The 18181-nt window shown below is 47.1% G+C and overlaps 1 protein-coding gene across 3 annotated transcripts in view; it reads right to left on the bottom strand.

Moving 5' to 3' along the window:
* Nucleotides 1-3594: 3594 nt before the first annotated feature.
* Nucleotides 3595-18181, bottom strand: part of CDH16 (cadherin 16) — a 100178-nt gene continuing 85591 nt past the window's right edge. For all 3 annotated transcript variants that reach the window (XM_083165257.1, XM_083165258.1, XM_083165259.1), the window contains 2 exons: nt 8114-8230; nt 3595-5446 (listed from right to left, as the gene is read on the bottom strand). In XM_083165257.1, the coding sequence (XP_083021383.1) occupies nt 5349-5446; nt 8114-8230 (215 nt within the window). In that variant the 3' untranslated portion in view covers nt 3595-5348. The remainder of the gene's footprint in view (nt 5447-8113; nt 8231-18181) is intronic.

The raw sequence follows: 18181 nt of genomic DNA on the forward strand, positions 1-18181 counted from the left end.
CACATCCGACCTGTTAATTGCAATTCCCAGTCATATTTCTCAGGTTCTCTCTGACTTTGGGCCGCATTTATCAAGCAATATTTGTGGCTAAATCCCCGAAAACATCCGTTTTCGGGAGTTAACCGCAAATACTTAGTATCCCCCAAATGTATTAAAGGGGGACCACAGCAGGAATCTCCGATAGGTTTCTATGGGGGATGCAAAGCTGCCCGATGTGTCAACACCGGGCAGCCCAGATTTGCACCCCTGGGCTATCGCCATTCTGATATGGCGATAGCACATTGCAGCCTATGGCTACACATTGCACTGCCGAGCGGGGCAGTGGGATCACAGGGGTCGCGGGGGGGTCAGCGCATTACCGCGCATGCGCAGACCCCCCTGGCTTCCGGGTCAGGGCTTCACAGGGACGGGCTCCTTTCAGAGCCCTGTCCCTGCGCCCTCAATTTGATAAATACTGGCGGTATCAGATGATACCGCAATGCGATGCCCGGCGATGTCATCATGCTGGCATCGCTTTATAATGATAAATGCGCCCCTTAGAGTATTTCTGAGAGTATATTCCAAATGCTGGGACTCTCCCCTTTCTGTCGACACTAACGGCTTGTCTCTATCATGCCCAGAACCAGAGATATCAGCCTTCGAGCAGCCGGTCCCTGCTCCAGCTCCAAACGTCTGGAGGACAGTTTTATATTTTTGTCAATAGATTGCTCTGGCTCCTGATCTCCAAGTTCCCAGCACCTCCTGAAAGTTGGGACTCTAGGTTTTTATACTATTTCAGGCTAAGAAATCTATTTCCAGATAATGAAACAAGCTGCCCTTCCACCAGAAAATGACAAATATTAAGCCCACTCCAGTATCCAACCCTGCCCTGCGTATAAAACACCCCCTACCTCCCTGGAAGTCATTTACAAGGCACCCTTCATTCTGCTCAGTGCCCCCTTCCACACATTAGTGTTCTCCCTCCCACCACCTGTGCAGTAAAGGAGTAATTAGTAGAAGTTACTGCTCCAGGTCCTACATGTTGAATGGAAGATAGAGCACCCCCTGCCACCCGTGGGACATCAAAGCTGCTGCTGATTAAAAACCCACCCATGACGAGGCCGCTGCTGTCTTCCATGGGCCTGAGAAGCATGTGATGAGCTCCACCAATCAGAGCTCAGCACAAGCCTCTCAGCCTCTGACCTCTTGTGCAGTACTGACCCCCCTGAGCCCCCCTTAATCCGGCCCTGTATGAGATAGAGATATGGCAGGAAGGCCCAACTGATCTGTACACTTGGCAGGCAGTCTATAGTACAGAAAGACCATCTGCTCTAAATCACGTCCGAGTATTGCAGTTACGGGTGAGTATAATGTATGCTTGTCATATATGAAATCTTGTTTTCCACTACAGCAAAGGTGGATAGATCACATTTTCCACTGTGTGTGCTTAGTCCTCTCATAAATCAAATTTTCCTTCAAGTCATTAATTTCTGCCTTTAGTATTATGGCCAGAAATATAAAATCGAGTATAAAGAATATGTACTAAGACCAGGACTGACTCATAGATATAGCCTTCATGACATAAGGGGAATGCATTGTGATCAGGATTTATGATTTAGCAGTTATTTGTAATATACACACTCCGGGGAGAATATATAGAGAATATGTACAGCCATACGACCTGGCTCTTACATGACTGAGTCATACTGTATATCCTGGAGTTATCTGTTATTGATAATATATACACTCCGGGGAGTATATTATACCCCTTTTACACCAGAAATTGCAGGGACATTCCCGGGTTGGCCCCTTTCAAACCGGGCTAGTCCCTGTATTTTCTGTTGTGTGCAGGAGGAGGCTGTCAGGAGGCGGGAAGGATGTGAGAAGGAGGCGGGCAGGCGGCGGGATGGCAGCAACTACTCACCCCAGTTGCTGGTCCTCAATGCGGACCAGGGATCGACACACGCGGCGGGCACAGATGACAGCAGGTCAGACAGCAGGTGCAGATGACACAGGTCTCCGGCGGCAGTGAGGGAGCTGGAGAGCTGCGTCATCTTCATCCGCCACTGTCCTGTCATTTGCACCCGCCGCCCGTGTGGATCCCTGGCCTGACTGCACACGAGGACCGGCAACGCGGGTAAGTATCCCCTAGCCTTTTTACACCGGCCAGGTCCCGGGTTGAACCTGGCAATTTTTGCCGGGATTTTGTCCCGGGAACCTTTCACACCAGCGCTTGTCGGGGGCGAAGCTTTGTGGGTGCTGTGGGCCGGGGCTTTGTGGTGCTGTTGGGAACATTAAGAGGCAGATGTATTAAGTCTGGTGAAGTGATAAAGTGACCAGTGATAATGCAGCATCCAATTAGCCCCTAACTGCTAAGTTACAGACTTGGGTTTAAAAATGAAAGTTAGGAGCTGACTGCTGCTGATGTGTTATCACCGGCCACTTTATCACTTCATCAGGCTTAATACATTGCGTACTGCATACATTGCGAAACGCGTTTGCCAAATCATGCATCAATGCCAAACCAAAGAGATTGGCATCACATATTGATTGAATAGGTTTTCTAAATAAGGTACAAAATCTTTTGCACAGTAAGAAAATCTTATGCAAAATTCTGGGGCCCACAATTATTTGGTCTTTCACCCTCTTCTCTGAAGTGACTCAACACTGTTGCATAACGTCCCTGTTACAACATACATTTCTCCTGTGTGTAAGTTATGGCTAAGCGAATTGTAGGCTCCATAGTAATCTTTTTCCCCTGTCACTTATAGTAAAACATCTTTAGTTGTAAAAGTATTGACTGGCTGACTGGGTGGCGCAGTATAAACAGTCTTTAACCATGAACAAATATTTTTACAGCCCTGCGCTCAGACCTGTGGAAACTTCCTTACAAGCAAAATGGAAAAAACTGTTCTGAAGTTTTTTGTGGTTTATTTGAACATTGGGTGAGTAGCCTCATGGCTGAATAGATAAATTAGTTTTGTATGTTTCAGGCAATGTAAACTAAACAGTGTAGGCAACGGTTAAAATTTTCAATTGCGATTAATCGTATGATTTTTTTCTGTGATTAATCACGATTAATTGCTTTGTTAGGCACATAAGTGTCGTTTACCAACATGTCATTGCCCATGGTATTACATGCTCATTGCCCAGGGGGAGTTAAATGCTCCTTGCCCGGGGGGAGTTATGACGTTAACGAGGAGGGGGGAGGGGCGCAGCAGAGGCAAAGAGTCTTGACAGCATTACAGAGACCCTGTGCTCCTCCAAAGATGGCCGCTGTCACAAAGGAGACAGCTTAGAGGTCCTCCTGCACCTCTAGCGTCTGTAGGCTGCCCAGCTGGTGCTGTAGAACAATGTAAATAAAGTAATGGTTCCATCAGTAAGTTACATTGGCAAAGCCATCTGGCAGTCACCTTAAAAACTTTAACCCCCCCACAGTACATTGGGAGGGATGATAGCTAACAAGCGGTAAATAAATTAGGCCTTATCCCTTTGAGTGCCAAGTGAATTTGTCAAAATGACCTGTAATGTTACCTTATATAGGAAATACCATCTTTTGTTACTCAACATTTTTTTTATTTGTATTTATATAACAAATGTGAGCGATGCTGGCAATTGTAGCAGATACTGTATTATAAACATCTCTCACAGTGATGCTGAAACTCAAAGGGTTAATGTTAATGTTCCTTGGCTGTCATCTGCAAAAGTCATCATAGGCTTGCATTCATTTTTTTTTGCAATTTCCTTTATTTTTTAAAGTGGATCCATCAATATTACACAACTTATTTAATTCCAGACTTGTCTATATTTGTACCCTTACCCCTGTGCTGGTCACTCTCCAGCATTATATGGAGAGTGATCCCCTTGCACCACTGCATGCAGAAGAGGTAGTGGATACATTTACTATTACAATGGATGCAGGGCCGTTTCTAGAGGCGGACAAGCCGTGCAGCAGCCCGGGGCGCCACACGGCTTGCCCGCCTCTGTTAAACAGTCGGGGTGCCCGGCAGCTCCCCCAAGCGCCACCGCCGGCTCCCTTCCTCCCCCTCTTCCCATCCGCGGCGCCACAGGCACAGCTGATTAATTTCCCAGGGGTGGGGACTGGAGCGCATTACGCGTCTCTCCTTCCCCTCGCTCACTCTGTCACTGGGCTGTCAGCCAATCAGAGCATGCAGGCCGGCAGCCATTTAGGAGCCAGCCCGCAAGGTATGAATGGCTGACGGCTCAGGTACACACATTGAAGGAGAGATGCGCAATGCGCTCCGCTCCCCTCCCCAGGAAAGCAGCAGCAGAAGCGATGGCAGCGGCGGGGGACTGGAGTGGAGACCCAGGGCCAGAGACAGTGAGTTATGCTGCTTCTGGCACTTTGGGGGCATATGTGTGGCACTGTAGGGGCATATGTGTGGCACTGTAGGGGCATATGTGTGGCACTGTAGGGACGTATGTGTGGCACTGTAGGGGCATTTCTGACACTGTGGGAGCATATCTGGCACTGTGGGGGCATATCTGTGGCACTGTAAAGGCATATCTGTGGCACTGTGGGGGCATATGTGTGGCACTGTGGGGGCATAGTTGTCACTGTGGGGGCATATATATATGGCACTGTTGGGGCATATCTGGCACTGTAGGTGCATATTAGTAAACGGCATCAGTTGTGCAGCAGCGGCGCGTGGGGCATAATGTGTAATAGGCATTACGGTGTGGGGAGTATTGTGTAATTGCCATCACAGTGTGGGGTGAAATGGGCATCACAGTGTGGGGTCTAATGGGCATCATGGTGTGCGACATAATGTGTAATTGTCATCATGGTGTGCAACATAATGTGTAATTGTCATCACAGTGTGCGGCGTAATGTGTAATTGGCATCACGGATAAATAGTGTATAATGATTTATGTAGCCTGTTATTGTTTGGCCTTGATCTGTGAGGCGTACTAGGTCACTGTGTGGGCCTTTATATTTTTATGTCACTGTTTGGCCTTCAGCTCGATAACTTAAGTGCGGGAGGACAATGACAATTCCTGCGGTAACCAATGTCTGGACATGCAGGCTGCAAAAGGGAGATGTAAGGTAATTGTTTTCCTGCTAGACCACGCCCCTTATATTAAGCCACATCCCTTTTTAAAATAACCCACACACCCTATTTCATCTCGCGCATTTTTATTTCTTTGCCCTAGGAGCTAAATTGTCTAGAAACGGCCCTGAATGGATGGCAGCAAGTTATATACAGACAAATGTTATATTACACAGTAGAGGCCAAGAAGCTCAAAATCAAATGAAAGGTAAAAAAGAAAGGAAATCATATACAATAATGGATAACAGTAGGTTGAAATGAATGTTGGCAAAGGCTGCGGAGTGGTGTAGATGCCCCTTATGCGGTGCTTTGTAAGGGTATGGTATCGGGGGTGTCAGCCTTCTTGCTGGGCGGTACAAGGGCCAGGCGGGTGAAGATTATGATGAGGAAGAAGCCTGGAATAAAGCATATTTCTCACATACAGTACCATTGGCATATATACATCACAGAGCTGTGCGTGTCATATAAAGGTCACAGAAGGCACAGAGCTTCCATGGGCTCTCATAACATCTTAGTTCCCTAATTCTACCTCCGTACTGCCTAACCTTAACCCCCACCCCAAAGATTATGGGGGATATTCAATCCTCCCGCAACCATTCCCGACAGGGGAGATGGTTGCAGGGCCCTATTCAATGCTGCCTTTCAGCATTGACTAGGGGATCTCGGCAGAACGAGACCAACTTCACAAGCAGTAGGGCTCGTTCTGCCCAGAAGGCCGGGAATTGACGAGTTTCCAGCTGCAGCTCGCCAATTCCCGGCCGCAGCTTACGGCCACGCCCCCTTCTCGACCCGGGCAGCCGGGTCATTGAATCCCATCTGCAAATTCTCGGTCGAGCAGACCGAGAATGGGACTGGATCAAGGCTGTCGGGACCCAATATTGAATACCCCCCCAGTGCCTAAACCTAACCCTCAAATGGATGTATGTCCTGACATGGTCATATGGATGAGGGGTATGTCCTGACATGGTCACATGGATGAGAGGTATGTTCTGATGTGTGATCACATGAATGAGAGGTATGTCCTGACATGGTCATATGGATGAGGTATGTCCTGACATGGTCATATGGATGAGGTATGTCCTGACATGGTCATATGGATGAGAGTTATGTCCTAACGTGGTCACATGGATGAGAGGTAGGTCCTAAAGTGGCCACATGGATGAGAGGTATGTTCTAATGTGGTCACATGGATGTATGTCCTAACATGGTCACATGGATGAGAGGTATGACCTAATGTGGTCACATGGATGAGAGGTATGTACTAACATGGTCACATGATGAGGGCTATGTTCTAACGTGGTCATATGACTGTTTAACCTAACATGGTCACATGGATGTATGTCCTAACGTGGTCACATGGATGAGGGCTATGTTCTAACATGGTCACATGGATGTATGTCCTAACGTGGTCACATGGATGAGGGCTATGTTCTAACATGGTCACATGGACGTAGGTCCTAACGTGGTCACGTGGATGAGGGCTATGTTCTAACGTGGTCACATGGAGCTATGTTCTGGAAAATTATATTTTGCTGACTAGCTGGTTGCGCAGACTCGTGCTGCTACCTTTATAAGTAGAACTTACTCCACTTATGTGTGAGTACGGTAAGACATCTATTATATAGCACCTTCTGCAATAGAGACTTTCCGTAACTAAGGACTACTACACTATATCTGCTTTCTTCTTTTTTCCTTTATGTATGGACATCTGATTTATACACGGAGAGAGAAGGAAGAAAGGAGAATAGTTTCCAACAGAAAATATATGGACTGATTATCTACGAGCGCGGTTTGGCAATCGTGGTAATTTTTGTGGTAGAGAGCTATGTTCTAACATGGTCACATGGACGTATGTCCTAACATGGTCACATGGACGTATGTCCTAACAAGGTCACATGGATGAGAGCTATGTTCTAACATGGTCACATGGAAGTATGTCCTAACTTGGTCACATGGATGAGAGCTATGTTCTAACATGGTCACATGGACGTATGTCCTAACGTGGTCACATGGATGAGAGCTATGTTCTAACATGGTCACATGGACGTATGTCCTAACGTGGTCACATGGATGAGAGCTATGTTCTAACGTGGTCACATGGATGTATGTCCTAACGAGGTCACACGGATGAGGGCTATGTTCTAACATGGTCACATGGACGTATGTCCTAACGTGGTCACATGGATGAGAGCTATGTTCTAACGTGGTCACATGGATGTATGTCCTAACGAGGTCACACGGATGAGGGCTATGTTCTAACATGGTCACATGGATGTATGTCCTAACGTGGTCACATGGATGAGGGCTATGTTCTAACATGGTCACATGGATGTATGTCCTAACGTGGTCACATGGATGAGGGCTATGTTCTAACATGGTCACATGGATGTATGTCCTAACGTTATCACATGGATGAGAGCTATGTTCTAACGTGGTCACATGGACGTATGTCCTAACAAGGTCACATGGATGAGAGCTATGTTCTAACGTGGTCACATGGATGTATGTCCTAACGAGGTCACACGGATGAGGGCTATGTCCTAACAAGGTCACATGGACGAATGTCCTAACGTGGTCACATGGATGAGGGCTATGTTCTAACATGGTCATATGGACGTATGTCCTAACGTGGTCACATGGATGAGAGCTATGTTCTAACGTGGTCACATGGATGTATGTCCTAAGGTGGTCACATGGACGTATGTCCTAACGTGGTCACACGGATGAGGGCTATGTTCTAACATAGTCACATGGATGTATGTCCTAACGAGGTCACACGGATGAGGGCTATGTTCTAACATGGTCACATGGATGTATGTCCTAACGAGGTCACACGGATGAGAGCTATGTTCTAACATGTTCTAACATGGTCACATTGGATGTATGTCCTAACGTGGTAACAAGAATGAGAGGTACGTCCTATAGTGGTCACCGTAATTGAATACATCATTATCTTCCATGAATAGTAATGGCAGAGGATGACACATATACAGTGATATATCTCACAGATTAGTATAGAAGGAATTACACACTTTCTGTATTATATATGACTTCATACATACCAATAACACCCAAAGTGCCTAGCGTGATGCCCAAGGCTGATGAAACTGTCGGCATACCCTCCATTTTGTCCACATCAACCTTGCAGCGCCCTCTGGTATTACAGCGACACACTGTGACTTAAGAAAGAAACATAAGAGCATAAGTATGGGGTACATAATACTACCAGGCCGCCATCTGAGTCAGCATTGCCTTAGGTCTGGCTTAATAATGCTGGCTGTACACTGGGGAACCATGGCTGAATTAGACAGGATGCCAGTCAGAACAGACATAGGAGGATTGCACACGCTTTAATCGTTCAGCTGAATTTTCCACCCTACCAGCTTCCCATCCGATGCACATCAGGAGTTGCCGTCTTATTGGGCCCATTCATGTTGCGAATTGCCCCAAGTAAGCAAGGAATCAGGCACTCCATGTGTGTCTCTGTGATGACACGGTGTCCTTGTAAACTGACAGGTGGAATAAGAAATGCACCTATGTCTCTTTTATGTCACTGTGTCATAGTGAATTGACAGGATTAATAACTTAATGTCACAGGATTGATATGAAATCCCGGCGGTCGGGATTCGGGATTTCGGCGGTCGGGATTCCGTCGTCGGGATTTGAACTGCATCCCAATGCCACTTGTGTTTCTATGATGCCACTGCCTCCTAGTGATTTGTCGGTACTTGTTTCCTAACACGGCGCCCATTGGGTCCCATCGCATACATTAACTTAAGGTATGCGATGGGACCCGACCGACCCGGTTTCAGGCTTTTTTTGAGGTTTCCCGACAAATGTAAAATTGGGTCCATCGCATGCCATTATAATGGCATGCGATGCGACCGACGCGACCGACCTGATTTTACATTGTAAGCATTGTATGTAATGTTAAATTCCTATATAAAATCAGGTCCATTGTATGCCATTATAATGGGATACAATGCAACCAATGCAATGGACCCAATTTTACATAGGAACCAATGTTAAATGGCCCCCATACCCAATTTTTGATTGTATACCCACCCTGATGGGTAATTTCTATGTTAAATGCCCCTTCATTGTTAACGCCACCCCACGATGAACGCCAACCTGAAGCGTGGTGAACACAGCGAGCCCGCGAGGGGCGGCGGTACGCATCCTCCGACCTTTTCATATCCCCACTATCCACGTCGGCGTGCAGTTGATTTTATATAGGGTGGCGTGCGCAGCAAACCACCGAGCCCGAAGCGTGGCGAGTCCCGCGAGTCCCGCGAGGGGACGCGTAATACCTGTGAAGTAATGCGTGTCCCCTCGCGGGGCATGCTGCGCTCGCCACGCTTCGGCTCGGTGGCTCGCCACACTATATAAAATCAACTCCACGCCGACGTGGATAGTGGGGGTATGAAAAGGTCGGAGGACGCGTACCGCTGCGCTCGCCATGCTTCGGTTTCATGTTGATCGTGGCATGGCGTTAACAATGGGGGGGGGGGGGCATACAATGAAAAATGGGGTCTGGGGGGCATTTAACATTGGGGCCAATGTAAAATCGGGTCGGTCGGATTGGCCCGATTTTTGCAACCCGATGGCATACAATTAAAATCGGTGGCACCGTGCTAGGAAACAAGTACCGATTTGTCAGACAGAATAAGTAATGCCACTTGTATTTCAGTGATGTCACTGCATCCTGGTGAATTAACAGAATAAGTGATGCCACTTGTGCCTCAGTGATGTCACTGCATCCAGGTGAATTAACAAAATAAGTCATGCCACTTATTATTATTATTTATTATTAACAGTTTCTTATACAGCGCATACAAATCCTGCAGCGCTTTACAGAGAATATTTGAACATTCACATCAGTCCCTGCCACAGTGGAGCTTACAATCTATATTCCCTACCACATGTACACGCACACACAGACATTCTAGGGTTAATTTTTGTTTGAAGCCATTTAACCTACCTGTATATTTTTGGATTGTGGGAGGAAACCAGAGTAAACCCACGCAAGCATGGGGAGAATATACAAACTCTGCACAGTTAGGGCCATGGTGGGGATCGAACCCATGACCTCAGTGCTGTGAGGCAGTAATGCTAACCATTACACCATCCGTGCTGCCACTTGTGTCTCTGTGATGTCACTGCCTCCTAGTGAATTGACATGCAGAATAAGTGATGCCACTTATGTGTCTGTGATGTCACTGCATCCTGGTGAATTAACAGAATTTGGGGCACATTTATCAAGATCGATCTGGGTATTAATATTAACACCCAGGATCGCATTGTAAAATGTGATCATATCACCTGAATGTATCACTTGGCAGGGCGCAGGTACAGGGCTCCGAAAGGAGCCTGTCCCTGCGATGCCCGGAGCCGGAAGGTCTGTGCATGCGCGGGCAGTGCGATATGTAGCCATAGGGCTACAATGGGCTATCGCCATCCAAGAATGGCGATAGCCCAGGGATGCAAAGCCAGGCTGCCCGATGTTGATGCATCGGGCAGCTTCGCATCCCCCATAGAAACCTATGGGGGATGCTGCCTGCGACGCTGCAGGGGAGATCGCAGCAGGGATCAGAGATTTCTGCTGCGGTTTCCCTTTAATACATTTCAGTGCTACTTAATATTTGCAGTTAACCATCCGTTTTCAGGGATTAAGCCGCAAATATTGCTTGATAAATGGGCCCCTAAGTGATTGTATTTGTGTTTCTGTGATGTCACTGCCTCCTAGTGAATTGACAGGAGTAATAAGTCACACCATCTGTGTCTCTGTGATGTTACTGTATCCTTAGTGAATTTGACAGGCGGCATAAGTGATGTGACTTGTGTCTCTGTGATGTCACTGCATCCCAGTGTATTGACAGACTGCATTCTCACGATCCCAAGTTCACCTGAGTTTTACTCCAGACAAAAAATTCCTAGGTTCTAGAGAAAATTTATTACACCAGTTTGTGTGTTTCCAGTCTGAGCCATACCTGAGCTCTATGAAAAGATTATCTATTTTGTATCAGTTCTCATCATGTAACAGGATAAAGCATTCTTTAGAATTCAAGAGAACCCAACTTGTCCAATCTCCCATCGTTGAGATCTGGCATATACTTACAGTATGATAACGATATATATGATGCTGAAATTGGATGTAATTTCCCTTGAGTTCCCCCTGGTCCTTCCCGGGAGTGATTTCAGATGATTTGGTACTTTGCTGTCATTTTTTGCATAAGATAAAACTCATGCGATTGATCAAGCCGAGATAAATCGGATGATATATATCTTGGTATACATTTGTACCATACAATATATCTGATGGGCTGGGTTAGAAGGCTAAAGGGACTGGAAAGGTTAGTCAAACTTCCTGCGACATATTGCATACGATATATCGCATGCGCAAAAAGCACTCCTTTTTCCATCGATTCCATCTGATTCCGATAAATCACGGGTGCAGTATGACAAACCTTGGGGCTCCAATCCGCAGACCCATGTGACCCTGTGTCGTAAACATAACAGCATTTGCGGGTCTCATAACTCTCACAGCTAGTAAAAAGTTGAAATCTGCACACAATTACAAAACCAGCGTACAAGTACTCACCACCGGCTGGCTGCCATGTGTCAGCTGTAATATGGTCCCAAAGCGCACGTGGAAAAAACATCAAAACAGAGCATTTCAGCCTAATGATTCCACATGACAATAACAATAAGTTGCAGGGCACTCTGGGAAATCAGTGGAGCTGCTCTGCCAGCAGAAAATAATGAGGTTCTATTTGTACACATTTTAGCGCATTCAGTTTTTCTGAAGATTATTTAATAATAATACTTAATAGAGGCTATTAAGCGGCAAGTATGAAAGGATTAACTTTCTAATAGAACGCATTGTGGCAAAGAAGTAGGCTGGCGTCCCTCAGTGGGTAGGAGCAAAACGACAGGCCCACCGACTGATCTCCGCATTCAGAGCGGAGCTCGCTGGCTGTTATATAGAAGGCAGATAACAAATCGCGGTGATTAACTCACACTGTGCAATCTCCTATTCTGTTACTGGAGAAGCAGCTTGTGGGGGGCGGGGGAGGGGGGGCATGTTTTCTTTCAAATAGGTGTTTGTTGAATGCTGTGAAAAAGTGGAACCATATGTATGTATGTATTAAAATGAGGAGTTTAGGACTCTTGGAAAAGCAAAACTTTTTCCACAAATTTACAGGCTTTTTTAGGGATATACACAGATCTGCAGGCCAAGATGGCGCCCACCATGCAGATAGAGTGGATGAGTGTTCCAATCCACGATTTAGGTGCACTCATGTAACATTACTTGGAATCTACACATGCCAGTGATGGTTCCTTCTTTATTGCATGGTTCTTCCGGCATTAATATGAAATCAGGTCTATTCTGCATGTAACAGCTGAGTTCTGCATTTCTATTTGGATGTTAGCTAATGTAGTCTTCAGCTGCTTTCATCTTTCAATCCTTATTGCGGCCCTTGATTTTTTCATTACTTATAATCTGGGATTTTTAGGTCTACTGTCACTCTTCCTTTTACCACCTTTAAGGTACACCATGACACATGCTCACCACTACCTACCCACCGCCTCCTAACGCTCAATCCAACTGCATGTCTGACCTGCACACTAACCATTAGCTGCACCAACACTACCTACCCACCACCTCCTAGCTCTCACTCCAAACGCCTGCCTGACCTGCACACCCACCATTAGCTGCACCACCACAAGTTACCCACCACCTCCTAGCTCTCACTCCAAACGCCTGCCTGACCTGCACACCCACCATTAGCTGCACCAACACTACCTACCAACCACCTCCTAGCGCTCACTCCAAACGCCTGCCTGACCTGCACACCCACCATTAGCTGCACCAACACTACCTACCAACCACCTCCTAGCGCTCACTCCAAACGCCTGCCTGACCTGCACCCCCACCATTAGCTGCACCACCACTACCTACCCACCACCTCCTAGCTCTCACTCCAAACGCCTGCCTGACCTGCATACCCACCATTAGCTGCACCACCACTACCTACCCACCACGTCCTAGAGCTCACTCCAAACACCTGCCTGACCTGCACACCCACCATTAGATGCACCACCACTACCTACCCACCGCCTCCTAGGGCTTACTCCAAACGCCTGCCTGACCTGCACACCAAACATTAGCTGCACCACTACAATCTACCAACCGCCTCCTAGCGATAACTCCAAACGCCTGCCTCACCTGCACACCCACCATTAGCTGCGCCACAACTACATACCCACCGCCTCCTAGTGCTCACTTCAAATGCCTGTCTAACCTGCACACCCACCATTATCTGCACCACCACTATCTACCCACCACCTCCTAGCGCTCACTCCAAACGCCTGCCTGACCTGCATCCCACCATTAGCTGCCTAGCACTACCTACCCACCACCTCCTAGCGATTACTCCAAACGTCTGCCTGACCTGCACCCCCACCATTAGCTGCACAGCCACTACCTACCCACCGCCTCCTAGTGCTCACTCCAAACGCTTGCCTGACCAGCACACTCACCCTTAGCTGCACCACCACTACCTACCCACCACGTCCTGGAGCTCACTCCAAACACCTGCCTGACCTGCACACCCACCATTAGATGCACCACCACTACCTACCCACCGCCTCCTAGCGCTCACTCCAAAAGCCTGCCTGACCTGCACACCCAACATTAGCTGCACCACCACTACCTACCCACCACCTCCTAGCTCTCACTCCAAACGCCTGCCTGACCTGCACACCCACCATTAGCTGCACCACCACTACCTACCCACCACGTCCTAGAGCTCACTCCACACACCCACCATTAGCTGCGCCACCACTACATACCCACCGCCTCCTAGCGCTCACTCCAAAAGCCTGCCTGACCTGCACACCCACCATTATCTGCACCACGACTACCTACCCACCGCCTCCTAGCGCTCACTCCAAACGCATGCCTGACCTGCATCCCACCATTAGCTGCACTAGCACTACCTACCCACCACCTCCTAGCGATTACTCCAAACGTCTGCCTGACCTGCACACTCACCATTAGCTGCACCACCACTACTTACCCACTACATCCTAGAGCTCACTCCAAACACCTACCTGACCTGCACACCCACCATTAGATGCACCACCACTACCTACCCACCACCTCCTAGCGCTCACTCCAAACGCCTGCCTGACCTGCACACTCACCATTAGCTGCACCACCACTACCTACCCACTGCCTCCTAGCGCTCACTCCAAATGCCTGCCTGACCTGCGTGCCCTCCATTTGCTGCACCATCACACAGCCACCCACCTACCCATGGGCTCATTCGCCCATATACTACATACATATTTTATATACCTATTTATAACTCTTCAGTGCTTTCAACTTTGGTTCTATTTTTAATAAAATATCTTTTTGTTATTAGAAGCAACTTTTTAGGATTCGATAAGAGGGGTATTCAAGTCTGATCACACGGCTTTGAATTAGCTGGCTGGGCTATAGACTGGGCATGCGTACTGCCCAAAGTACGCATGCGCAAGGCCACCCTGTGATAAAGTCCTGCTAATTTTTTAATTGCTGGCCATTCACAAGTTGATTGGCAGTTAGATGGGCTTTGTGGGTGGTAACCGTCCGTTTTCTGGTAGTGTTAATGAAAAAGCAGGTGTGCCCAGGTGTTTGAGGGGAAGTCATGTGACTTCAGCTCCGGCCCCGATCAGTCTGTTTTTACCACAGCCGTCAAGGTAAGTCTGAAATCATTCGATAGCGAGCGGCTTGCGAATGGATTTGCAGCTATGCACTGATTGGTGTAATTCGCTGGCTTGCACGGGACGAGATTCCCCTCTGGCGTGGGGCAGCTATCTGACCGCAGGGCTCCACAATTTAGCTATACCTAACACTAACTTCCCACTGCAGACTCAGATCAATGAAATTAGATAAACCCAAGGACGCATTTCTTAAGGTCTTGTTTAATACATTTAATATTGCCCGCGTTTTCACCTTAATATCGCCCACTTTGCACCTTAATATCGCCCGCTTTGCACCTCCATGCAGCCTTACTAGGTGCCCTCTAGGCAGATCTCCACCCTTTATATGCAGCCATTTCTGTGTCCCCAGCCAGTGACCTGAATCGCCCTCACATCGATACCTTCAGCCAAATCCTCCGCATACATTAATGCTTCGCTCACAGACTCCTCAATCTGATTATAGAAACGCAGCTGATGTAAAGTAGACTTTTCCATTTAGCCTGAGAGCTCTGTGAACTTTTGGAAGTTCTTTGCTGACAGCTGGAATTTAGGAGACAAGAGCGACAGCAGCAGGTAAACCCAATATCAGCCAGCAGGGGGCAGACTGGAGGAGGTTCTGCTGCTACAGTATGTAGCCAGGGGCAGTCAGGCTAGTTATTGGGATGCCTTATTTCGCAAAATGCTAAAACATATTTATTCAGCTTTGAGCTCCGGTAGGATTATTGCAGCTGACAGAGCATGAAGGACATATTAAGCATTATAACATGCCCAAGCCAGGCAATGCAAAATGTCAGGGAAGTATAGAACATGAACTGTGGTCTTTGTAATGATGAAATAACAGTACTGACATTACCATACTTATTATGGTAATTACACCCGGCCTTTACCCACATTGCACTGTTACATTTTTTGGGGAAAAAGGGATGAGTGAGAGATACATTTACAGCACCATTTCCCAGCACTGTACCAAGTATAGTAGCTCTTACTAACTGTTTTGGGGCTCATCTACATTTGGATATTTTTACAAGATACAGATTCCTCTCAGATGTAGCAGTACACGCCCACGCTTCTAGGTGCCACGTTCACAATCTCTTTTCACAATCTCTCCATATATGGAACTAGACACGCCCTTTGGGAGGAGCATGACACGCCCTCTCAATGGGGCGCTGTACAAAATTCTACTACCAACTATAATCTCCCTGAAACTAGTTTTCAAAAGTAGGCAAGTATGACAGATGATAACATAAACGATATGCACGTTAGGGACCATTCGTTAGCAATCCCCTCTATTGTCTGTATATGCAGCTCAATCCTACTATGGGGGTTATTTAGACCTGATCGCACTGGATGTACGCAGGTTGATTGACAGGAAGCCAGTGCTTGGGGGTGGTAACAGGCTGTTTTCTGGGAGTGTCAGGGAAAACGCAGCTGTGCCCAGGTGTTTGAGGGAAAGGCATGTGAGGTCAGCTTTGGCCCTGATCAGCCTGATTCTATTGCAGCCTCCGAGTTAGTCCTGGGCTACACACAGATAGCACACAATGGGAAATCATTGGATGGTGAGTGAGTTGTGTATGGATTTGCAGCAAATCACCGTTCTAGCTAACTTTCACAAGCCGAAGATGTTACTCCGGCTGGGTGGAGCAGCAATCAAGTCTGAATGACCCCAGGGGCATCTTATCAAATGGGCTCAATTCTTGGGGGCCTTCGAGCTGGGGCAGATTAGAAACCTACTGGGAATGCAGCTACGAGCGGGGCAGGAGAGATCGCAGCAGGGATTGGAGATTCCTGCTGTGGTTCCTCATTCATACATTTGGGGGATACTTAATATTTGTCCTCAAACTCAATCCTCAGGACCCCACAGAGTTCATGTTTTCCAGAACACCTGTGGATCTTTAAAATGTGACAGTTGGTGGAACACGGCGCTCCTCCAGTGTGACCTGGGAAACAACTGAAAACCACTGATTTAATGTAAGTAGGCACAGTACTGCAATAGTTTGTGGGGGCACAGCATACTAACCTACTATACTAACCATACTAACCTAAAATCTGGTCCACTCTGGCCTCCAGGAAGGGTGGGCAAGACTCCCGCATTTACACACCCCGCTCCCCACCCATCAGCCTGCGCACCCCTCACCTGTGCCGGTCAAATACCAGCATTTGCGGCTCTTTGGGGAGGGTCTAAAATTACGCAAATTGCATCATTTAGTACCAATCCCTCCCCTAGAGCCACAAATAGCAACATTTTACGGAAATCTGGGTGGGGCTTAAGGGGGCGGCACTTAATGATGGTAAGTCCTGCCCCCAGAACAACTGCAGAGAGTCTCCTCTCCAGGACAATAAAGGTAGGCAAGAATGGGGCACAGTGGTGGAACTAGGCGCCTTGCCTGTTGGTAAATGTTGTCTTTTAATCTTTTTTTTTTTCCTTGAACAGTTTGTTTCCTTGTTCAGGCCGGATACCTTTTATGTTTGTTTATATCAATATTAATTTTCCAGGAATGACCCCAGCATTAATCCATCCTCCATAATATACAGCCATAAACACCTGTGCAAATAGTAAACAGCATGAGACATGGTCATATAAGGCCTAATCTCAGCATGATTACACCCTTTGCCCACCAGGTAACACCTGTTAGACATTTGAAATTAGGACTGACCTAACTGACTCATGCACTCCCATAATTGCCGAGATCAGAACTTTCATATTAACCCTTCCCAGCCATACAAGGTGACTACCTGAACTCACACTTACAATGCATAAGCTGAGAATACTATGAATATTTAGTACAGTATCTCCCCATAATAGTTATGTCTTAAATATAATAATTCTCAAAAGACATCCAAATTTGCTACAATTTTCCTCTGTCTGTGATGCCTACTCATTCTGTATTCTGTGCTTAGAAATATAAGTTATCTCTGCCTACAACAGGGGTTCCCAACTTTGGTCCTCAAGTCCCCCCAACAGTTGACGTTTTCCAGGTCACCTGGCAGGAGCACAGGTGTACTCATTAATCACTCATTAAAGGCAATTATCAGTCCTGGGAGTACTCTTGTTATATATTCTTTTCTTTACCCGTAGAATGAGACGTGCGCCTGGCAATCACCACTAGGCTGCTAACAAAATAAACAGCCGTAGCTCAGCAGAAGATGTATGTTAGCGAGTACTCAAAACATGCCTAAAATAGAACAAATGTATCAGCCGTGGGGCAGAGAAAGGGAGAGATTAGTAACACTGAGGAAAACATTGCTGCATGTGACATGCTCACTACAGCAGACGGACCGTAGGAAAATGATAGGATGGGACTGTACAGAGGTTCAGCTGCTGCTGTGTAATTATCAGTATGGCCTTGCAGCGTACAGTACACAATAATAATAATAATACA

The sequence above is a fragment of the Crinia signifera genome, chromosome 11 (assembly GCF_055691185.1).
Source record: "Crinia signifera chromosome 11, ASM5569118v1, whole genome shotgun sequence".
NCBI classification, from domain to species: domain Eukaryota; kingdom Metazoa; phylum Chordata; class Amphibia; order Anura; family Myobatrachidae; genus Crinia; species Crinia signifera.